This window comes from Notechis scutatus, chromosome 1 (genome assembly GCF_049901735.1).
Source record: "Notechis scutatus isolate UNSWTSFEM ecotype Mainland chromosome 1, rNotScu1.2, whole genome shotgun sequence".
NCBI classification, from domain to species: domain Eukaryota; kingdom Metazoa; phylum Chordata; class Lepidosauria; order Squamata; family Elapidae; genus Notechis; species Notechis scutatus.
Window position 1 is genome coordinate 17,688,092 of NC_142009.1, and position 25,269 is coordinate 17,713,360.

Below are 25,269 nucleotides of genomic sequence, written 5' to 3' on the forward strand. Positions count from 1 at the left end.
TGGTTGTAAATCATGGAGCTCATTCAGTGGGACACCAACCTTACAGCCTTTTTTGTAGGGTTGTTAAGTGAATCCCATGGTTGTGAAACGATTGCTGTGATCATTAACATTGTAGCCAATATAGGCATTTTATTTTTTTTGCTGGAAACTGGAAGTGACCACCAATTTCCAGCAAAAAAAAACAAAAAACTGTTGTAAATATGTCACATGAGTACAGGACACTGCAAACAACTGTAAATGCGGGCTAGTTGCCAAGCCCCCCAAAATGTGATCATGTGACCACAGGGTGGTGGGTGATGTTTGACACTGCATTGTAAGCAGCTCTGGGAAAGTCCCTTGTAACTTTGAACAGTTCCTAAGCAACCGGTTATAAAATGAGGACTATCTGCAATAGGAAATCGCAAATCCTGAGCCAGGATTATCCAACAGAGATGGAAATGACTCTGCCTATGTTTCAAATGCAGCTCTTTCATTTTTCAACCAGGTAAAGCAGCCAGAGACGGAGCTGCCACATCCTACAATACCAGCCTTCACTATCTTAGTAGGTACATGACTCTGGTCTCATGAAGATGACTTCACAAGGGTACATTTGCTGGATTCTTAAATTTCCCAGCCAATTTATAGCAGGTTGGGGGTTGGTCCTTTCTTTTGTAATTGAAAACAAAACAAGACATTTTGGAGTGGAAGAGTGCAAATGATGAGATGACCATGATTTAGCCGTTGGAGGCAGATATCCGGCAGCAGGCAAAGAGGGTGGGGGAGAGAGAAAGAGAGGAAGCATCTGGAAATGGAATTGAGGAAATGGGGTGGACTTGTGGCACGACAGGCAGAGAACTTGTCTATCTTGGAGAGAGAAAAGCTTTATTTGCAAAGACTCCAAAAACAATTTCAACTGAATTATTTTATTTTATTTTATTTTTTAAATAGCAAAGTTCTAGTCTTCCTGGTTCTAGTCTTCCTGGGCTTCCAAGCCTGTGGAGACTATCAAATGAATTCTGAAACTATGATACAGGACCAGCAATTAGTTCCAAAAACTGGAGAAGGGTGAAAACAGGGATTTTATTTTACAACTTTGCCTCTACTACGTGCAAAGCTTACGGTCATATTAATGCTAAGCCGCTAAAGTTGCTTTGACTGCTTTAAATTTCCTTCAAATGGCATTAAATTTGACAAGGCTCTCTGTCTGTATTTTAAACCTGGAGTCTCTCAAAAACCATCTCTTGCAAACACAATCAAGTTTCTAATCTCAGGTTGCTAGAAGAAACAAATAAAAACAAACCCTTGAACTCCAATTTGAACCGATAGCTGAACTTTTGCAAAGCTCCTGTTACTGTTTGGCAGCCGTGCATGTGAAAAAGATCTAGGCTGCTTTGTTTCTCAGGAGCTGAACTGAAGACAGCAGTCTAGCTGGGCTGTTTAAAAAGCTAGTGTGATCTCCAACTGAATCAACAATAACACCAAGTCTGTTAACAACTCCCACCCCTCCATTCTACCCTGGTGGGAACTGCAGAGTACTGTTCAATTCATTTTAAGAACACTGTGGATTATAGATTGTATTCAGGAAAGAGCAACCATCATAATGAAGGGGGCTGGACACCAGGCCCTCTTTTGAATGGTTAAAAGAGTTGGGGTTGCCAAGCATCCGAATTTTGATCACATGATCACGGGGATGCTGCAAAAATCCTAGCTGTGAAAAACAGTCATTAGTCACATTTTTCGACGCTGCTGTAACTTTGAACAGTCACTAAACGAACTGTTGTAAATTGAGGACTATCTTTATTGGCTTGGGCAATAATTGGCATGTTCAAATACATTCAGAAGATTCCACAGCCAGTTGATCTCCAGGTGCAATTCAAGGTTCTGGCTATCACCTTAAGACACTTGGTAATCTGGAGGATCACCTTGTCCTATAGATATCTGCCCATTCAACCAGATCAAACAGGATCAATCTCTTCCAGGTCCTAACCCAACAGATTGCTACCCAACAGAGCCTTGGGAATGGGCATTTTCACTGCTCTAACTCTTTGGAATTCCCTCCCAACAAAGTCTTACTTAATACTAACATTAGAATAACAGAATTAGAAGGGACCTTGGAGGTCTTCTAGTCCAACCCTCTGCTTAGGCAGGAAACCCTACATCACTTCAGACAAATGGTTGTCCAAACTCTTCTTAACAACTTCCAGTGTTGGAGCATTCACAACTTCTGGAGGCAAGTTGTTCCACTGATTAATTGTTCTCACTGTCAGAATATTTCTCCTTAGTTATAAGTTGCTTCTCTCCTTGATTAGTTTCCACTTGCCTACATTTCTCTTTAGCGCCAGTCTTGCACAGGAGGAGGGTGTGTTATAACTAAAGGTAAGGTTTTTGGAAGCATAACATTTGCATCTTTTATTTTTAATCCTCTTTTGATATGTGTTTGGACATTATCATTTTATTTTATCTGAACACTGTTAGCTTCCCAGCGCTTTTGGGAAGCAGACAGACTGAATTAATGAAGTGTAGCCTAAAAAGATTGCATTAAGGGGGAATATAAAAACTGTCACGCAGAGTTTAAGGCATATTGCTTATCTGCGGATCTAATGGGATGGGCTCCAACAGTGCATGGAAAGTGCAGAGAAACAAATTTCTCCTCCAAATTAGAGAAATATCCAAACAGTAAGATTTATTATTAATTTATTTATTATTTATTAAGTAAGATTTATTTATTATTAATTTATTCAATGGAATAAACCACCTTGCAGGCTGGTGGATTCGTATTTGCTGGAACAATACAAATAGCAATAGCATTTAGACTTATATACTGTTCCATGGTGCTTTACAGCATTCTCTGGATGGCTTACAATGTCAGCATATTGTCCCCAACAGTCTGGATCCTCATTTTACTGATCTTGGAAGGATGGAAGGCTAAGTCAACCTTGAGCCCCATCAGAATAAAATTTTGGACTGTGGGCAGAGTTTGCCTGCAATATTGCATTCTAACCATTGTACCAATAGAAGACAAACAGTGAAATTGCCAAGGATAGCACTGTTCCCATTCAGATAGTCCTTGACTTATGACCACAACTGCGACCAGAATGTATGTTGCAAAGCAAGAGGATTGTTAAGTAAGTTGTTAAGTGAACTGCCGTTGTTAAGTGAACCAAGTGTTCATTAAGCGAATCTGGCTCCCCGCATTGACTTTGCTTGTCAGAAATCAGCAGAGAAATTTGCAAGTGGCGATCACATAACCCTGAGCCCCCTGCAACCATGCCAATTGCCAAGTGCCCGAATTTTGATCATGTGACCGTGAAGATCCTGCAACAGGCATTAAATATGAAGAGTAGTGGTAAGTAACTTTTTTCAGTGCCATTATAAGTTTGAATGGTCACCAAATAAACGGTTGTAAGTCAAGGGCTACCTGTATTGAGGAGCAGGCTGGACAAGGAGACCACCTGAAGCCCTGTCCAATTCAGTTATTCATGTCAAAGACCAATAACAAGAGGTAAAAAGCTGTGCTGGCGCAGTGGTTAGAATGCAGTACTGCAGGCTAATTCACTGCTCACTGCCACAAGTTCGATCCTGACTAGCTCAAGGTTGACTCAACCTTCGGTAAAATGAGAACCCAGATTGTTGGGGGCAATCTAATGAACTGTTGTTGACTCTGTAAACTGCTTAGACAGGGGTATAAAGCACTGTGAAGCCGGTATATAAGTCCAAGTGCTATTGCTATCTCTGTGCTACTATCTCTGATCCAGCAAAGCCATAATTGTTCATCTTAATTAGCAATAATATAATCTGTTCAAGACCCAGTAAAATTCCAAAACAAAACCAGGCTCTACTCTGTGCTCAGTGAACTGCTTTCAATATAAAATCATTTGCCACCTGAATATTCAGAAATATTTTCCCTTGGTAATCATGCTTCCATGATCCTTTAATTTTTTCCCCCTCTACCTCTCCCCCCATTGGTTGCTCCTGACAACAGTTCCTCATCTTCTCATGGATAAAGATGGCCATAGATCCATAGGAAACAAACAGTGTGCCTCAGTTTTTCCAATACTTAGCAAGGATGTTATTATTACTCTAAACCACTCTTCCGTCCTGTTGAGCAACAAAAATTCCAATAAATCCAGCTTGGGCCTATTAACTCAGGGTAGTCATATATTGCTTATAAGGCAGAGGTACTTTTAGGATTTCCCCTGACACATATAACTTTTTAATAAAACTTCTACAGATGAATTTTAATGTTAAACAACTTTATTGTGCAGCTCATTTGTTTGTCTTCAAGAGGAAAAACATACATACATTCAAACATATGCATGTAAGAGTCGTTTGCCAATGTTTGTGCGAGCGTTTTGAAATTCCCTGAAGTACAACATCTAACAGAATCTAAAAAATTCTGTTTCTAAGATCTGCAGTGAAATTCAGGATTCTAACTTTCACTTTACAAAATAAAACACTGAAAAACAGTGAGTGGCTAGAGCAGGGGTGTCAAACTCGATTTCACTGAGGGAAGCATCAGAGTTGTGTTTGACCTTGGGGGCTGGGTTAGGCATGGCCAGTTCGACATTGCTTGTGGGGGGCACCTGTGGTGGCCTGAGGGCAGCGAAAACGGGCTCCCGAGCTCTGTTTTCAGCTGCAACAGCCTCCTGCAACCCTCCGCCAGTGAAAAGGGAGCTCGGGAGGGCCCTCCTGAGCTCCATTTTCACTGGCAGAGGCACTGCGGGCTGGTCCTTTGATGTTTCCAGGGCAGCCCTGCAGGCCAGATCTAAGTACCCCGCAGGCTGGATCCGACCCCCAGGCCTTAAGTTTGATACCCCTGGGCTAGAGGCAACATTACAGAAAATAGAGTATTGGAAAGGCATTTTCAATACCTTTCAATCTGTGCCCCTTGCTCATACAGATCTGCTTTTTGTTGAAAAACTTCTCGTTTTGCAACTCCCTCCTCAGAAAAACCATTTCCCAAATTCAGTGGCTAGCTACCATGGATGCACTGCAAGCTATAATTGCTCCATCACATCAAATTCACTGGCCTTCTCTGGCTTGTTAAGGTCCAGATGTGTTGGAAAACAACCAGCCAGCTTCCCAGATAATACACTGAATACATCTGCAGACCATTAGGTTGCAGAAAGCTGATATATAGAGAACACTGCAGGTAAAAACATAAAAGGGGTCTAAAATAAAGGAATTCTTAGGCTTAACACTCTCAATCCCAAAATACTCTGTTGGCTACAAACACCTCTTATCTCAAAAGAGCCCATAATGTGCTTCAGTAGCTTTTCTCTTAACAGGATTCTGAATTCTGCTTTTCTTCTTTTTTCCAATTGATTTTGGGATCTTCTAACACTACCTTGGCAACTAAATCAGTGGATACTGGCTAACTTGATTTTCTGCTAAAAAAAAAAAAAAAGGAAACAGAAAAGAAAAGACTCTCTTTCATGTGCTAGCTAGAGTTTTTCTGTCTCCCTTCAAAACTGAAGACCTTTTTACATTAATTCAAAGCAGCTCTTAGGCTATCTTAACTTCCATTTCTGCAGGAAATAAATAATTGCTCCCATATGCCCGGTAAAAAGCAGCAGAGCCAAATAAGCCATGAGAGAGGATCTGTCAGGTGAAGGAAAATGCTGTGATTCTGCAGCATTTTAAGTAAAGGCATATTTGAAAATAAAGTCTTTATCCAAGGGCGGGGAAGTGGAGAGGGGAGAGAAGGGAAGGGAATGGCAACTTTGACAAAATGCTGAGTAAAAAAAAAAAGCCCAAAATCTCGTAGCAACTCTGGCCAAAATGGAAAGTCTTATTATAAAAATAATTTAAAAATAGTGTTTGAAGTACTGCCAAGAAGCAATTAAAGATTAATCTCTCCTCCTACTCACGCACAGCATTCGCACACAAACACACACAGATACACTGCTCCAGCCTCAAAGTCAAGCAACAAAGCTCGTATTGATTTGCAACAGGGCAAGATCTGACCTTTACTGGAGATTTTGCTAAGCAACAGAGGGGAGTTAGCCAGAGACCAAGCACAGACATCGACACACACACCCATCCTTTCACAAAGACCCATTGGGGAACGATTATCTAATTGACTCTTAGTCAATGGCAGAGGCTTTGCATGGCTCAAACCAAGTGTGACTGTGTTTGCAGAATACACTTAACCAAGTTGGTTAAAGGCCTAACAATTGTATGTGTTGTGTACATTGTATGGAAAGCCTGACTGGTTTTAATATTGGTTGGTTTGCTTTGGGGGCTTTACGTGCAAGCTTACTCCACTTGATAGGTTTATAAGAAGACGTGAAATTGATGGGGATTTTTTCCCTCTTTCGGTAAATGTTCTTAGGATGTAGCTGTAGGCAGAGGTTAGAACAGTACTGGCAATCTGGAAGCTGGGAAATGGGAAACCAGGAGTTTGGGAAGCACTCAATAGCGTGCCAAAAAGGTTCCAATGAGTTCCCAACCCAAACCTAGATACCTCCTGTCCAAGGTGACTCAGTAGCCAGGTTGGCCTAGCATAGCATCAGACATGCCTTCCTGAACGAGGATCACAATAAAGAACATACATCATATTCCTTGTTTTTTTCCTAGCACTTCTCTTCAGACCGTGACTATAAGATCACTTGAAACATCTGGAAGCGCCCAGGGGTAGGTTTTTTTTTTTTAACAACTAGTTCTATGGGTGTGGCCAGGTGGGCGTGGCCAGGTGACCAGGTAGGCTTGGTCTCTCTTTTTTTTGCTGCACTTCCCCCCGCCCCGTTGGGGGCGGGCTGTTTTTGCTCCCAGAAGGCTTACCTGAGGCCCAGGAAGGCAAAAAATGGAGCCTGGTGGGGGCATGCAGCTTCCCCCCCCCCCACTCCGTTATTGGGCCTTTTGGGCTTCAGTGAGGCCTCCTGGGGAGGCGTTTTTGCTCCCAGGAAGGCAAAAAATAGCGCAGCGCCCCCCCCCCCCGCACCCCTTTTTGCCTCCTGGGCCTCAGGGAAGCCTCCTGGGTGAAGCAGTAAGACAGCGAGGGGGATCCCGGCACAGCTGATCAGGGGGAAAAAAGAAATACCTTATGGAGTGACTGGGCAGGGAGAATGCAGTCAGCGATGTCGTGCATGTGCAATAAGGACTGACTGGGTGGGGAGGGGAGGGGCTGGCAGAGAGAGGCAGGCCAGCCAGGGGCATGATTTGTCGGTTCTCCGAATTGCGCAAAATCATAACAACCAGTTCTATAGAACCGGTCTGAACCGGTAGAATCCCACCCCTGGAAGAACCTCTAGACGCAAGAATTAAGATAATTAACGTGAGAAAGGGAAGAGTGAACACTTCAATTCAGCTGATAGTTCTGTTTTACGTGGAAAGGTTTTATTCCTTAAAAAGAGGGGAAGCACAACCATCTTTCACAGTGACAGACAGAGGTAGCCCATTCATAATAGAGCAATAATTCCAATGAGCTAGAAATCAATATGTTCTAAATTATCATCATTCAGACTCTACCAAGAATGAATGAGAGCACCTATTTCGCAGCAGAGAGGGCAGAATTGAAATTGCTTGTGAAACTGGTGGCAGTTTTTGTTGTCATTGTTTTTACTGTTGCATTAAACCTACTGAAAACTGAGCATACCTATTTTATGCCTTAGTTCAGTGGTTCTCAACCTCTGGTCCATGGACCCCTTTGGGGGAGGCCACTATATCATCACAGGGGGTCCATGAAAGGCTTATGATTTAAATCTTGAGTTAAGTCTTGGGAGTGGGGGCCATGGCCATGGTCCGCGGCCACAAAAAATATATTTAAAAGGGTGCCTATAGTGAAAAAAAGATTGAGAACTACTGCCTTACTCTATTAAAATCAAACCAACACTACCCTATCTGAAACCACTCAAAATTACAATTTTGGGCAAAATACTGGTAGCCTGATCCTGGCACTTGGACATTAGAATGTATAAGAATGAAAGAAGAGGTTTCTGGATCAAGCAAAGACCCATAAAAATCAGTGTTCTTTTTTTTAACAGACAGATCTACCAGAAACTCAAACAGCATCCTAATTAGCATTCTCTGCTGGTAGAGCAGCATATACCTGTGATGACTAGGAAGCATCAATAGTCTTAATTCCCCCATCAGTCTCCTAATCTTATTTCCCAGTGGCAAGACCTGGAAATTTACCGCAATTTGGACCCAGGAAAGTAAACTAAGCAGTAATAGAGATCAAGTATTTAATTTTTTTTATCTCAAATAGAAATACAGCAGCCCATGAGAAAGTCACACACAGAGTTGCTCTTGAAGATGTGGACTGGAAAACAGGTAGCCCTCAATTTACAACCACAATTGAGCCCAAAATGTATGTTGCTAAGTGAGACAGTTATTAAGTGAGTTTTGCTCCATTTTATGACCTTTCTTGCCACGATTGTTAAGTAAATCACTGCAGTTGTTAAACTAGTAATATGATTGTTAATTGAATCTGATTTCCCAATTGGCTTGGCTTGTCAAAAGGTTGCAAATGGTGATCACGTGACCCCAAGACCGTCCTAAATACCAGCCAGTTGCCAAGCACCTGAATTTTGATCATGTGACCATGGGGATGCTGCAACAGTTTTAAGTGCAAAAAATGGTCATGTTGCTTTTTGCAAAGCCACTGTAACTTCAAAGGGTCATTAAACGAACTGTTGTAAGTCAAGGACTACCTCCATAAATCAAGCAAGCAAGAAAGCAAATGAATAAATGTTTAAAAATTCTTGTTGGTCATCTAAACCAGGGGTCTCCAACCTTGGCCACTTTAAGACTTGTGGACTTCAACTCCCAGAATTCCTCAGCCAGCAAAGCTTTGCTAGCTGAGGCTTTGCTGGCTGAGGAATTCTGGGAGTTGAAGTCCACAAGTCTTAAAGTGGCCAAGGTTGGAGACCCCTGATCTAAACACATCTAAACATAGGTACCTATTTTAAAGGTCAATGATGTCTTTTTCCCAGCTTTTGGAAAGGTTTCATTAAACAAATAGTCAGGGTAGGAAATATCTAAAATTTCAATCGTTATTTGTTTTCCACTGCATTTTCAGAAAGAGGAATTATAACTTTCCCATGGCAAAGGATATTCTAAACTGGCCTCTTCAGGCAGAGAAGATGCATTCTCAACCATTAATATCCTCTGGCTCTCCATTCCTTTCCCCTTTTGCATAATATGCATTAAACCATGAGCCTGCAGGGAGCAACTTCCTTATCAGTGCAATGCATATAAAACATTAGATCTGTTATAGGTGCCACATAATAATAAGAAATGCAAAACCAGAAGCCTGTGTCAGGAGAGAGCTTACATATTGAATTAGAGAGTACAAGAGGAAAAGAGGAGGGAGAAGCAAAAGGAAAAAAAACTGTGGGGGAGGGAATAAGTGTTGTCTTCATTTCTGGAAAACTAGGATTCACTGAAGCTTCCATCTGAAAAAGGACAGAATTCCATCTGGGAAGGATGGAAGTGTTTGAGATAAAAAAAACATGTTCCCTCATGTAGCGGCAAAGTATCACCATAGCACACTTAGTCACGATGTATTTAAACATGGATCATTAATTAAATTACAGATCTCCTCAGTCATGCCTCACTGAAGATAGACAAAGGCCTACCTGATCAATCTGCCCCAAGGAACTGATGGATTCTATGTGGATTTACAGAAAGCTTGGGGCTTTTTTCCCTGAGATTCTGGTTCGCAATTCGCTCATTGAACCTTGGAATAATAAGCATGAGACAGGAGCCTTGGACCAGATCACATCCATGTAGACTTTCTCTGGCTGCAGATTCCATAGAGTACCTTGGTTTACCAAGGAGCTCAAAGAGATGAAGCAACACAAGAGATACCTAGAGTGCCAATGGAGGAAGAAAAGAGCGAGGCAGACAGAGCACAGGCAACAGGCCTGTATTAGGATTTATCATATGCCAATAAGAGCAGCAAAGCAAGCCTACTTCTCTGCTTATCGCATCCACATTTCAGGTGATTAAGTCCTTCCTGGTTAGGAGGGAACAGGGGAACTTGTGTAAGGAATAGTCTCAGCATCTATTAGACATAAGTTGCTGGGAATATTGTTTTGATATTGCTGGGATGTCCCAATAAAGCATGAAAACAAACACAAAAAAACCTCATCTGGCTCTCAACAGAACTTTCATATCTCTCGTCCATTTCTTCAAATATCTAACTCCGCATGATTCCAAAGTTTGTACACTTCATTTCTTAAAAGATGAGCCATTCCCTTCATTATGAGTGACTTTGAAAGTTGCGTCTTGATTGGCACGGAATTTAACAGCCTCTCAAGGGAACCCAGAAGGCAATCTCTATGATTAGCAAAGGTGTGGGGGCAAAAAGGGAGGGGGCTGGTTCAGGTTGATAAGTTGGCACGGTTCACTAATGCATCCTGCTAATTTTAGTCTTCTAAAACTGCTGGTTCTGTGAAATGCTGCGAGAATCCTTCTTTGCCATTTAAGCACATGAAGTTTCTACTCTGTTCTTACGGAAGAATGACCATGACACCCAATTGTGCAATCCATGGCTACTTCCAAACCTGGGTTGCAGGTTTCCATTTGAAATCTAGCATCTAGGGGGAAAAAATGCAAATAGGCTTTATTTTATAGACTTCATATTTTGCTAAAAAAAACACCACAGAACTAGGGGTTTCAATCAAGAAGAAACAAGATTGTGCTGGGGTCTGTCAACATCCTTTTGCCATAAGGCATTTTAATATAGTCACCATATTTTAAATTACTCTGTAAAATGTTACATTAGTCTGTGAAAGTGGTTATTTTTTAAAGAAACAACTTTTTATTCAGTTTTTTTGTCCCAATACTCCAGGGCAGAGGATATCTTCGACTTACAGCCATTCATTTAGTGACCTTCAACAGCATTGAAAAAAAGTTACAACAGCATTGAAAAAAAGTGACTTATGACTGTTTTCCACACTTAGGACCGTTGGCAGCATCCCCATGTCACGTGATTTAATATTTGGATGCTTGGCAACGGGCTCATATTGATGACAATTGCAGGGTCCTGGGGTCATGTGATCACCTTTTGTGACCTTCTGACAAGCAAAGTAAAGGGGGAAGCCATGTTACAACCGTGTTACTAACTTAACAACTGCAGTGATTCACTTAACTGTGGCAAGTAAAGGTTGTAAAATACGGCAAACTTCACTTAACTATCTTACTTAGTAATGGAAATTTTGGGTTCAATTGTGGTTGTAAGTCAAGGGCTACTAAAAGTCTATTGTTCCTCACACTTGGTTATTCTTTCATGATGAGAAAGATGAGACTATGAGAAATGAGTAAAGGATGTGACTAGTAAGGAGATTTTGGGTTCAATTGTGGTTGTAAGTCAAGGGCTACTAAAAGTCTATTGTTCCTCACACTTGGTTATTCTTTCATGATGAGAAAGGTGAGACTATGAGAAATGAGTAAAGGGTGTGACTGGGGTTTTAAATCTGATTTTCCTAGCCAACAATGCATTTCATTTCACTTCTTGTCCTTTTAATTACATTTTATATTACGAATATATGAAAATGCCTCATAGTTGGACTGTTGATCCATCAAGTTCAATAGTCTCCTAATAAAGCCATGCTGTTTTATCATTGTATACACATTTGTTAATATAAAATGCAGTAACACAATGCAATAACGCACATAAAACACACAGCTAAGCTGATCTCATCTAGTCTAATAATATTTACACAGCTCACAATTCTGCACAGTTCCGCTATTTTGTTGTTGTTGCTGTTGTTGTTATCCTTGCCTAGAGATATTTGGAATTGAATGCAGAACCTTTTAAGCATAGGTCCTTCCAAGCTATAGTCATTTTTATGGGGATTTTTCCACAGATCTGATTCCAGGATTCCTCTCAATCTTTGAGAAAATTATATCTCTGAATCAGGTTTAGACAATCTGTAGTATGGAACCTAATTTCATTAGTGTTCTTCAAAAAAACAAGTTGGCATTTCCAACTTTTTCCTAAAGTAACCTGTCAGCAAAAAGGATGGAGGGAGGAAAACAGGATAGAAGACACACAGAAAGGAAATTACCATCCACCTCTAATTTTGGCCCTGTCCACTAAGAATCAGACTCTGGACTGGTTATCTCCAATAAATGGTTCCCAGAGAAGTCAGACTTGGTGCATGGTGTCCATTAGGTTGGGTGTGAAAAAAGGCTAGATGGTGGTTGCAGAAGCCAGATCAAAGCGTCACCATCTTACATTTTTAAGGCTGGCTGGGGAATTTTGGGAGTTGAAGTCCAAAAATCTTAAAGTTATCAAGAGTGGACACCGCTGCCCTAAAACCATAACACAGCATTCCTACAAATTCCACAAGGGCAACCTGAAATTAATGGTCCAAAGGCAGTGAATGGAGCCAAGTTAAAAATTAAATGTGGTTGCTTCAGTTACACTTAAATATAATTAAAATAAATTGCCATTAATATGAGTATTTGTTTATTTGTTTCCTTCTTGTGCCACATCCAAAATTTCTGGAGGTCTCAGGAAGTCACATTTAAGGTTCCTAAAAGTTCAAGTGAATAACAGACAAGCCACTTCATTTATTGCTTCCCTATGTCCTTCACAGAAGGCAGGCTCTCTTCCAAGGAAGGGAAACTCTCACCATGGAGCCCAAAAAGGATGAGCTCAGCTGAATAGAGGTTTTTTTAAAAAAAAAAAATCTTGCAACTCAATTTTGTGGGCACTTTTACAACTCTGGATTAAGGAGGAGTAAGTGCTCAGAAAAATCCAATATTTCAAGCTACTGTAAGTGAGTGCAGGTAGGATAGAAATGTCCTTGTAGAAATGCATAGCGTGCATACACCACTATAGATAATATGCATCATCATCAAAGAATCACAAAGCCAGAAGGAGACATTTGGGCCATCAATTCTAATGCTGTGGCCCAGTATGAGTACAGGTAATCCTGTACCAATGACCATTGCAGCATCACCACAATCACGTGATCAAAATTTGGGCATTTGGCAACCAGGCATGTATTTATGAGGTCATGTGATTGCCACTTGCGTCCTTCTCAGCCAACTTCTGATCAGCAAAGTCAGTGATGGAAGATAGATTTCCTTAATGACCATACATTTCGCTTAACAACTGCAATGTTGGTTAACATTCATAGCAAAAAAGGTTGTAATATCAACTCACTTAAGAACAATCTTGCTTAGTAATGGAAATTCTGGTCCCAATTGTGGTCATACCTGTATACAAATTAAAACATCTGAGGCAGCTAGTTCTCGATCCTCCACTTGAATTTATCCAATTAAAGGAAGCCCACACCAATTTTGGGGATAAGTAATTCCACTGTCCGAGTGCTCATACTACAGTTGTCCAGAAAACCAGAGAAGAAATTGTTTCATGTCTAGAAAAAAAAATCGCTGTGACTGACAAATTGTTTTAGATCAGCTATACTTTTGAGAGAACCAAAAGCCAGGACTGCACTAGCTGGATTTGGCTGCACTGGATTTTGGATAAAATTAACCCAGGTGGAATAAATTGGGCAGGTTTGGTCCATGTCACCCTTTTTTTCCTGCATAGTTGCTCATAGCATGGCATTCTGCAACGACCTCCCTGTTCATAGCCTTTCCAGTACCTTCCTTTCTCCAGCCATCTTGGTGTTTTTTCCCTATTTTCTCCCCTTGGATCAGTTCTCCCAGATCAAAGCAGCCCCATGTCATTCTAGGCTCAGTTTTAAACAGTCCAAACATATTACAGTATGCTAGACTGTAGATTCCATGCTGCCTGGGAATTCTGGGAGCTGTAGTTCAATTCATGTGGAAAGCCTCAGACTCTGGAAAGCTGGATTAGAGTTAAGTGGACAACTGGATTAGAATTAAGCTTAAACTCAGAGGAACAAACTCATGACCCAGGTCAGCCTCTGAGTCCATGGGTGAATTCAAGGGCATATCTGTTTTAGGATAGCCTTCCTCCCTGCTTAAAATAGTGAAGGCAAACAGAGATGGGACAAAACCATTCAGAGGATTTAAATAAAGATGGAGACAGTATAGTTAAGTAGGATAAATGCCAGCAAATGTTCATTGCTAATGTTATGTTAAGGCTAGAGCACTAAACCAGGATAAGTTTGAAAAGCTCACTAGGTAATGTTTGGCCAATCATAGCTTCTCAGCCAAACCTACTTCACAGGGGTGTTATAAAGATAAATTGAGGGGAACAATTGTACTACTAGAAGAAGCTGAATAATAAATACAATAAATATATAATACACCATAAGATAATATTTGATAACTCAACTCTCTGCAGAATCAATTAACCATGGTTCTACAACAATCCAGAATCGGAACAAACACAACCCCCCTGCTCTGGAGTTACACAATCCCGCAACCAAAATCCAGGTGACCTTCTGGGATTAGCTCTGTCCTATCTATAATCTCTTTAACCCAGCTGGATTGATAAACCTGTTCCCAAAACACACAGTGATCATCCTTCTCCATTGCTTTCCACTGAAGTTCAAGACGAGTAAGAGAGGGAGGCAGACAGAGCAAAAGGATTTCAAAACCAAATAGTAAAATCAAATAAATAAAAAATAACAAAATCAAGCCATAAAATCAAAAAAATAAAAGTAAATAGTAAAATCAAAGAAATAAAAAAATCAAAGAATAAAATCCAATAAATAATAAAATAATAAAATCAAATAAATAATAACACAAAAATTAAAATTAAAAAAAAATTACCAAAAAGGCTGGGGAAAGGGCCTATTTTGCAAAAAGAATTGCTGAAAAAGGCATGGTCACTGGTAAAGAGAAAACTGAAACCAACTGAGCCGAGAAGATCAAAACTACTACATCATTACTGATTATTATTATTGATTATTATTATTGATTATTATTATTATTATTATTATTATTATTATTATTATTATTATTATTATTATTATTATTATTATTATTATTATTATTATTGATGACGATGATAATGGATTTGCTAACAATTTCATAAATGAGACTCTGGCCAAGATGCCTCTCAGCCTCTGGCCCATTCAAGTTTCTGCCACCCTAAAGGTGGGCCAGCTCTTATTCCAGCACTACAAATATCCTTCTCTACCTCATTTTGTAAAACTCAACCACACGCATGTGGAGACAGAGCGATACATGTACACGGCTGCCATTTGATTCAGCTCCTGTTTGCGTGACCAGGGTAAAAAAACACCAAATCTTAATTCCAGGCCCCATGGTGCCTATGGCAACTGGCATCCGTCGCCTTGGAAACTAATCTCGTGGTATTTGAACAATGTAACAAGGGCCTTTAATCTCTCAAACACTGTAAATCTTTATTCTCACCCAGCTTGGCGGGAACCCAGAGAGGAATATAAAAAGCCTGTTGTTTTGTACCTGGTCAGGGAGCTTGCCTTAACTATGATTTTATGTGTGTGCTTGGGAATCGAAAAGAGAGGCTCGTCTAACAAGTAAATTATTAGCCGTATTTCAAGGGATCCAGAATTCGTTTCTTGAAGGAAAAATTAAACAGCTCTTTCCATTTTGGCCTCCCATCCTTCTACCATCACTCCTAAAAAAATAAAATGAAATCTCTTTTGCACATTCATCTTACATTTCCACCAAAATATTAATGGTGCTGCACAGGCTTCTGCCCTCACAACAACCCTGCAAGGTAGCTATGGCCCAGACACAGGTCTGTTCCAAATCACTGAGTGGGTGGAACTTGGGTTCAAACTGGATCTTGCATATTTATTTATGGATTTATTTATTGCTTTGATCCCACTTTTATAATTTTGTAAGCAACTCAAAACAGCAGACATATCTAATTTTCCCCACAACAACCACCCTATGAGGTTCCTAAAGCTGGGTTCACACAAGACGCTAGACTGACAGCACTAAAACTTGGCACTGCAAAGACAAAGGGAAATAAATGGATTAATCCAATGAACTATGATGAAGCAGTCATTGGCTAGCAAGGACATTTTGGAAATATGCTGTGTTCCTTTTAAAATAGCAATTGTTAAACCAGAAATAGGCTCCATAGGAAGGCAAGCTAAAATGAGCAGATTGAGGCTATAAGAAAAGCTGTGGCTTAAGAAAAGCTGCTATAACCTTCTTATTTTAATCTATCTATCTATCTATCTATCTATCTATCTATCTATCTATCCATCCATCCATCCATCCATCCATCCATCTTCTGCCTTTATCATTTTTACAAATAACTCAAGGCACCAAACATATCCAATACAGCTTCCTCCTACTATTTACCTCATAACAACAACAACCCTGTGAGGTGAGTTGGGCTGAGAGTGACTGGCCCAAAGTCACCTCACAACTGGCTTTCATGGCTAACGTGGGACTAGATCTCATGGTCTCCCACTTTCTAGCCAAGTGCCTTAATCACTAGACCATTTATTAAAAACTGCAACAATAATATTGAAAGCAATGTGTATGCTTTCACACAATTTCATAGACTTCAAGAGTACCTTACAGGTAATCCTCAAATTACGACCAGTTGCTTTGTGGCCACTCAAAGTTACATCGGAAACTCCCCCCCCCAAGTTATTTTCAAACTGATTCCAAAGTTCCAACAGCTGCCCCCCCACTCATATGACCAGATTTGGCCATTGGGCAACTGCAATTTAGGCAGCATTCTGATGGTGATATAATAAAGATAATGCTTCTTTCAAACACAAGTTTTTACAGGGCCCTATACTATATTTACTAAGTTTTGAGAGAAAGTAGTGTACTATATAAATATGACCCTGAGACAAATGCTAAAAATTTCAAAGGTTGATGTTCTCTTGAATTAAATACTTATTACATGGAATTTGACAACTTGACAATGGATTCTCTGTGCCCTTACTAGGACCAAAAGACTAATACTACAGCATTGGAAACATAAATATATGGCCCCATTTACTCAGTAGAGTAATACCTGATGACCTATGAACTGATTGCCTGCAAACATAAAGTTTGTATGGACAAGTACAATGAAATATGGAATTAATGCATAAAAAATATAGTAGGTTAAAATACAATGATAGTTACAGGTGAAACTCGAAAAATTAGAATATTGTGCAAAAGTTCATTGATTTCAGTAATGCAACTTAAAAGGTGAAACTAATATATGAGATAGACTCATTACTTGCAAAGCAAGATAGTTCAAGCCATGATTTGTCATAATTGAGATGATTATGGCTTACAGCTCATGAAAACCCCAAATCCACAATCTCAGAAAATTCGAATATTGTGAAAAGGTTCAATATTCTAGGCTCAAAGTGTCAGCTAATTAAGCCATAACACCTGCAAAGGGTTCCTGAGCCTTTAAATGGTCTCTCAGTCTGGTTCAGTAGGAAGCACAATCATGGGAAATACTGCTAACCTGACAGTTGTGCAGGAAACCATCATTGACACCCTCCATAAGGAAGGAAAGCCTCAAAAGGTAATTGCAAATGAAGTTGGATGTTCCCAAAGTGCTGTATCAAAGCACATTAATAGAAAGTTATGTGGAAGGGAAAAGTGTGGAAGAAAAAGGTGCACAAGCAGCAGGGATGACCGCAGCCTGGAGAGGAAAAGGCCATTCAAAAGTGTTGGGGACTTTCACAAGGAGTGGACTGAGGCTGGAGTCAGTGCATCAAGAGCCACCACACACAGACGGATCCTGGACATGGGCTTCAAATGTCGTATTCCTCTTGTCAAGCCGCTCTTGAACAACAAACAACGTCAAAAACTTCTTACCTACCTACCTTACCTAAAGAAGACCAGAACTGGTCTGTTGCTCAGTGGTCCAAAGTCCTCTTTTCTGATGAGAGCAACTTTTGCATCTCATTTGGAAACCAAAACCCAGAGTCTGGAGGAACAATGGAGAGGCACACACTGCAAGATGCTTGAAGTCCAGTGTGTTAGTGTTTGGGGATTAACCCCTAGCAGAATATTGCAGCAGTAGTCAAGCCAGGAAGGGCCCCAGAGTATACACACACTGAACACAAACACTGTTTGTAGTTTAAATAGTTTTTAATCCAATTAGAGTTTAAAGCATTGTCATTCAGTCCATTAAGTCATTCACAGTATTTCCATCCAGTAAGACTCACTATTATAGTCCAAGTTAAGAGTCCTTGCAATATCTTTATCAGCCGATAAAGATATCTTCTCCTCCTCCGGTGCCTCTCTCCAGAGGAACAAACGCTGGATATTCAGCAAGAAGTTCAAACAGTAGAACAGTAGAATTACGCAGTAAATCAGCAAAACAGTAGCAAACAAGAACAGTTCAGTCACAGGCACTCACAATCAGTAATCACAGTTAGTCGCAGTAACACACAGTTAGTCGCAGTAACACACAGTTAGTCGCAGTAAGCTTTCCAGCTTCTAATGCTTCCTTATATTGTAACTTCTAACCGCACCCTTAATCGGCTAATTGCCTGCAGCATTGTGCTTAAAGTGATAAGCACTTAAACCATGATATCTAAGTTTTATATATTTATTCACTCAAACCATATTTGGTATCAATGTTATACCTAACACAGTGTGAAGTTTCCACAGTCTGTGTTGATTTGGGGAGCCATGTCATCTGCTGGTGTTGGTCCACTGTGTTTCCTTAAGTCCAGGGTCAACGCAGCCGTCTACCAGGAGATTTTGGAGCACTTCATGCTTCCTTCCGCAGATGAGCTTGGCACCTGCCCACTGCCAAAAGCATCAAAACCTGGTTCAATGACCGTGGGATTACTGTGCTTGATTGGCCAGCAAACTCGCCTGACTTGAACCCCATAGAGAATCTATGGGGCATTGCCAAGAGAAAGATGAGAGACATGAGACCGAACAATGCAGAAGAGCTGAAGGCCGCTATTGAAGCATCCTGGTCTTCCATAACACCTCAGCAGTGCCACAGGCTGATAGCTTCCATGCCACATCACATTGAGGCAGTAATTGCTGCAAAAGGGGCCCAAACCAAGTCCTGAGTACATATGCATGCTTATATTTTTCAGAGGTCCGATATTGTTCTATGTACAATCCTTGTTTTATTGATTGCATGTAATATTCTAATTTTCTGAGATTGTGGATTTGGGGTTTTCATGAGCTGTAAGCCATAATCATCTCAATTATGACAAATCATGGCTTGAACTATCTTGCTTTGCATGCAATCTATCTCATATATTGGTTTCACCTTTTAAGTTGCATTACTGAAATAAACGAACTTTTGCACAATATTCTAATTTTTTGAGTTTCACCTGTATATTACAAATACACACACACTTGAATAATATTTATATTAGATAAATATACAGCATATAGAATTGTAACAGTTGACTGTTATAATGATATATTATACTTTGTTTCTTTTTCCACTCTTTTTAAAAGGACTTTTTATGCAGTGTTGTTTTTTCTTGAGAATGTATGTATTTGCATCATAATTTTGTTTGTGGTTTTTTTCTGTTACTATTTAATTTAAAATAAAAATAGTAATAAAAATCATTTTGGCTTCAGGCAAGATGAAAAAACACATGAATAATGAGTGTTTTTAGATTGCCAATTACATAGAAAAAATAATAATTTGCCTGTTGTTTTGCCTTTAATGATGTGGGCAAATATCAGAAACCAAACTGTTCACAGCATAGAAATAAGCAGTAGAGTAGTATCTGGGTTTTAAGGAGCTTTTCCAAGCACAGATTCAGCTGGCATTTCAGAGCTTTTTGACAACTCAAAAAGTTGTCTAGGGAAGCCTTGAGCTCTAAGGGGTTTGAACTCAGATAAATAGGAGAGCCAGTTTGGTGTAATGGTTAAGGCAAACCAAAATATAAACCAGGAGACTGGGAGTTCTAGTTCTGCCTGAGGCACAAAGTAGCTGGGTAACCTTGGGACACTGTTTCTCAATCCTAGGAAGCAGGCAATGGCAAACCACTTTCGAAAAGCTTTGCCAGGGAAACAGCAGGAGTCAAAAATTGATTCAAAGACCTACATACATACACACACACACACACACACACACACGAACGGTGGTTCTGAACATATATTTCCTGCAAAAATCACAACTAGAAACAAAATGTGGTCTAGACTCCTCTTTTCCTATTTCTCCAATTCAAGTTCAAGCCAAAAGTTGTACAGAGATTTTTCTTAATTAACAGCCCCAAATTAAGAAACACTGTTTTAGAATACCAGCGATTAAACAAACAAAAAAAAACAATTGGGGGGGGGGCAGGAGAGTTGAAGATACAACCCATGCATATGACAAAGGGACAGTTTAAACACCTGTCATTTGCAGAAAACAAGTAGGTAAGTGTCTCATACACAAAAGGATTGGAGTGGGGGAGAAAACTGTGAAAAAGAAAATTTCAGTTAGGCCAGGCAGGTCCTGAAGGGCTAAGTGGATAGGCACATAGTGATGGTCATCTGGGAAAATCTGTAAATGGAAATACAATCCATCTGTAGGACACTAGATTAGCTCAGTACCAAACATGGGCGCCCATCAAAGAAAGGAAAGAGGGAAAGTGACATCACACAATGCCATCACACAAAGGATGCGGATTATGCGTGACGCAATTGACACAAGCTACATACAGGTAGACCTGGACATATGATCATAGTCCATTACAGTCATAAGTCGTAATGGCTGTAAGGCTTGTTGATTTTGCAATCTTTTTGGCAGCACTCATGATGTAAACATAGTGCTTGCTTGTAAAGCAAACACTGCAGTCATTATGTGGTTTGCTATTGGCACAGTTTTGCCAAAAACCAAATAGCCAGTTTTTGGCAAAATCATCATAAAAAGTGGTCAAATGACCGTAGGACACTATAAACAGCTGCAAATGCAAAGAGCAAAGAGCAACTAAGATGATCAAGGGCCTGGAGGCAAAAACATATGAAGAACGGTTGCAAGAATTGGGTAAGGCCACTCTCCACTGAGCCGAAGGGAGAATCCAGGCTGGGTAGTCTCTAGTCTCCTAGCTCTGCAGACTGAGTTGAAAAACTGAGGACACACCCCCTGGTAACGGTCCCCAGTTCTTCACTCGGCCTCAGTGTGTTCAGGCCTCCCTTTAAGGGCTCTGAATAGTTAGGATTGTAGAAGAATATTCACCCCCTGGATTAAGCTTTTTTTCGCAGAGAGGCTTAGATCAGGTTTGACAGCTAGCCGGTTTGCTGGTTTAGCACTTTCATTTTTTCGCACCTTTTTTTCTGTTCGCGGTTTTTGCTTGTTATTTTAATTTTTGACTTTCCTTGCTGGTGGACTGGTTTTTTTTTGTTTTGTTTCCTGTCAAAACTGGAGTGGAGGTGACCCAGAGAGCCGGTGTGGCCCGGGCTGGGGTGGGAGCCGGCGTCTTATTGAACTCGCCTCCTCCCGATCCACTTTCCCTTGCCCTGGACGAGTCGCAGCTGCCGCTAAGCGCTTCTGTCCCTTTCCGGCGGCAGCAGCCATTTATTTCATTCGGGGGCAATCTTGCAGTTCGTCTCCAGGATTGTCCCTTGTGGGGGGGTTCTGGCCATCGGGATTAAATCCCGACCCCCTCATCCAGTCCCCAGAGCACCGTGACAGCTGCGAGATGCTTAAGTCTGCCTGACAGTTGCGGTGCAGCCAACGCCAGGCTCGCAAGCCTCTGCCCTGTCAGGGCTTGCTGCAATTCAAAGAGGCAGCCATTTTTTTTCTCCTTGACTCGGCTTTTAAATTGCGGAGCTGGGCTGAGCTCACCACTTTGGGTCGCACTAGCCTCCTGAAGTGGTGGACAGCTACTGTGGCTGTAGCTGACAGCTTAGGCTGAATATTTTTATTTTATTTTATTTTATTTTATTTTTATTCTTACTCCTTTCTCCCTTTCTCTACCCCTGTCAAGTGACAGTTATTTTTGGCGGGCTCAAAGATGGCCGCCAAGGGAGCTGATCAAGAATTGTCAGTTCCTCAGCAGGGTAGAGAGAAGGCTGTAAAGGGATCCCCTAAGCCCAGGTCTGCTGGTCTGGAGGCAGCAGCTAGGATTAGAGCCAGGGCTCTAGCCCCTAAGAGATCCTCTAGGGCTGAGGATAGACAGGCCAGGCATAGACAAAAGGCCATAGACAAACAGTTTGACAGGGCAGTGAGAGATTCCAGGATGGCTGAATACAGAGCCACCCCTCAAACTTTGCCTCCTCAAGATGACAGGAAGCCAGACCAACTTGCAGATAGGCAGTCAGACCAACTGGTATATAGGCAGTATATGACGGCCTGGTCTCCTGGGGGCTCAAGTACCCACGATTTGCAGGGTAACCTCCAAATCAGGGCTGAGATCTCTCACAATTTTTCTGAGCCGCCTCAGGGGATCTTGATGGCACCACCTGCAGACCAAGTCTCCAGTGGAGCCAGACCTGTGCCTGCAGCCACCTTTACACCTACAGCAGCTGGCTTATGGCTGGGGGAGACCCAGATGCAAGAAATGCCATCCTTCTTGAGACCCTGGATATCCCAGACAATAAGACAGGAATTGCAGGCAGAGGTCAACCAGCTGCGCCAGCTGTCTTATTTGGAAACTAGCAGGAGTCCTGCAGGGGCAGGGGCAGGCTTCTGCTGAACAGCCGGTCCACTTCAGAGAGCGCTCAGCCTCCCCTTCAGAAAGCAGCCAAATTTATGGCTCCGAGAGGGACCTCCTTCCAGAAAGGGATTTTTCAGATGAGGAGTTGGAGGTAGCAGGTCCCCCCTCCTTTAAGGGCCTTTTCCAGCCGGCTCTTTTCAAGACTCTGCTGGTTAAGGCCAAGAACATGGCTCATCTCAAAAAGGACACGGTCACTCAGGACCTTCCCACTGAGGGAGAGGATCAGGAGGATTTCCTGTTCACTGAGAAAGCATCTTGTGGTGGATGCTGTACCTGTGCCCCAGATGTTTCTCAACCTGATCAAAAAGCAGTGGGAGTCCCCTGGGATGTACACTCGCCCCAGTGGGTCTGAGTCTATCTTATTTAATGTGGACAAAGACCTTTTGGACATTATGGAAGTGCCAAAGGTAGATGGTCCAGTGGTAGAGGTAGATCTCTAATGCAGGAAGCGACTCAATTGTGCAGGTGGGTGGAGAGAAACCTGTTGTCCCTATGAGCAGAACATATCTCAGGAGTATCCAATGTGCAGGCAGACTGGTTGAGCAGGGCCATAGTCGACCAGTCAGAATGGCGACTGCATCCCAGTCTATTCCAGGAGATGACGGAACGCTTCGGCCGCCCGATTCTGGATCTCTTTGCATCACCAGAGAACACGCAACTCCCGAGGTTCTTTGCTCAATTCCCTGCCCGAGGAGCAGAAGGGGTCAACGCTCTCCGGTGCAGGTGGCCCCAGGGACTATTGTATGCCTTCCCCCCGTTCCCCTGATTCCAGGGGCAATCAGGAAAGTACTGATAGTAAAGGCGGAAGTTCTGTTGGTAGCATCTTACTGGCCCAGGCGTCCTTGGTTCGCCGACCTGATGGGCCTGTCAGTTGCCAGACCCTGGAGAATTCCCCTACACAAGATCTACCTCAGCCAGGGCCCAATCGAGCACCCAGATCCAGCCTAGTTTCGGTTGACCGCCTGGCGCTTGAGCGGGGAATCCTGAAACGGGAGAAGTTTTCCACAAAGGTCATTCAGACCATCCAGGCAGCCAGAAGACCTTCCATGACCAGGATATATAAGGCAACGTGGAAGATTTTCTGCAGTTGGTGCACTGGTCACCAATTGGAACCCTCTGGAGTTTCTGTTGCAAAGGTATTAGAGTTCCTGCAGGACGGGTTGGATAAAGGTCTCGTCCCCAATACCTTGAAGAGACAGGTGGCTGCCTTGACCTTGGTGATTTCGGTCAAGGGCTCTACTTCTCTGTCCCAACATCCTAGGGTGAAAGCTTTCCTTAGGGGGGCCACGAATCTGAGGCCACCAGTGGTCCACCGCTACCCCACCTGGGATTTGCCCAAGGTCCTGCAGGCACTAACTTCTCCCCCCTTTGAACCCTTACGTGAAGTCTGCCTTCGCCTTCTCACGTGCAAGGTGGTATTCTTAGTGGCCATTACCTCGGCCAGGCGTATTTCGGAGTTGGCGGCCTTATCCATCAGGAAGGATCTGTGTGTATTCCATGCAGACAGGGTGGTTCTGCGGTTGGACCCTACCTTCCTGCCCAAGGTGAACTCCTTATTCCATCTTTCCTAGGAGTTGATTTTGCCTAATTTCTGCCCTGAGCCTACCCATGCACTAGAGAAAAAAAATGGCACACCTTGGACATTAGGAGGGCCCTCCGTATTTACATTAAAAGAACGTCTTCTTTTAGGAGGACGGAAGCCTTGTTTGTTTCCTTTCAGCCGTCAACTTTAGGTCGCAGGGTGACACCTTCCACAGTAGGTCGCTGGCTCAGAGCCTGCATTGCAGGGGCCTATGAGTTACAGAACCTTCCTGTGCCCAGGAGGATCACAGCGCACTCAACCAGAATTGCAGCAACCACCACAGCCTGGGCAATGCAGGCATCGATTCTGGACATTTGTAGAGCTGCAACCTGGTCATCGGTGACCCCATTCATAAGACATTACAAAATTGACTCCTTTGCCTCAGCGGAGGCATCCTTTGGAAGACGAGTCCTCCAGGGTGTGCATGTAGAGGTGGGGACTTCCGACCAATCCAGCTCCCACCCATAGGACAGCCTTCAGCCAGCTCTGGTATGTCCCAGCCTGGATTCTCCCTTCGGCTCAGTGGAGAAGGGGCGTTGGTCCTACCTGAACGCTTCTTCTCGGGGAGCCGAAGGGAGAATCCAGTCCCACCCTGTATTCTGTCTGGTCGGAATAGGGAGGAAATATCCCTTTTTTTCGGCAGTATCAATGAACTGTCTGTTTGAAGACAAGGAGCAGCTGAATTCACTTCAACGTCGTTCAGAACTGGGGACCGTTACCCGGGGGTGTGTCCTCAGTTTTTCAATTCGGTCTGCAGAGCTGGGAGACTAGAGACTACCCGGCCTGGTTTCTCCCTTCAGCTCCCCGAGAAGAAGCGTTCAGGTAGGACCAATGCCCCATCTAGAGAAAAGAAAGACTAGTGGTAACATTATAGCAGTATTCCAGTATTTGAGAGGCTGCCACAAAGAAGAGGGAGTCAACTTATTTTCCAAAGCACAGAAGGCAAGGCAAGAACAACGGATGGAAACTAATCAAAGAGAGAAGCAATTCAGAACTAAGGAGAAACTTCCTAACAGTGGCACGACTTGCCTCCAGAAGTTGTCACTGCTCCAACACTGGAGTTTTTTAAGAAGAGACTGGACAGCCACTTGTCTGAAATGGTATTGGGTGACTGTGGTAGGGCCGGACTTTTGAAACAATGGTTTTGGTGTTGGGTTGTAAGTCTCCTTTTGGGGGTCCATTGTATCTTTGAACTGTTGTTAAACAAAAGTTATAAGTCAGAGATTG

The 25,269-nt window shown here is 42.2% G+C and overlaps 2 protein-coding genes across 7 annotated transcripts in view; one reads left to right on the plus strand and one right to left on the minus strand.

The window, feature by feature from the left end:
• The window catches only part of GTF2IRD1 (GTF2I repeat domain containing 1), a 149,566-nt gene that overhangs the window by 101,624 nt on the left and 22,673 nt on the right, over positions 1-25,269 (minus strand). The gene's annotated exons all lie outside the window — the stretch shown is intronic.
• Positions 1-25,269, plus strand: part of LOC113415103 (uncharacterized) — a 45,030-nt gene that overhangs the window by 14,465 nt on the left and 5,296 nt on the right. The window contains exon 2 of the mRNA XM_087954651.1: positions 23,233-23,906. Within this exon, the coding sequence (XP_087810777.1) occupies positions 23,233-23,906 (674 nt within the window). The remainder of the gene's footprint in view (positions 1-23,232; positions 23,907-25,269) is intronic.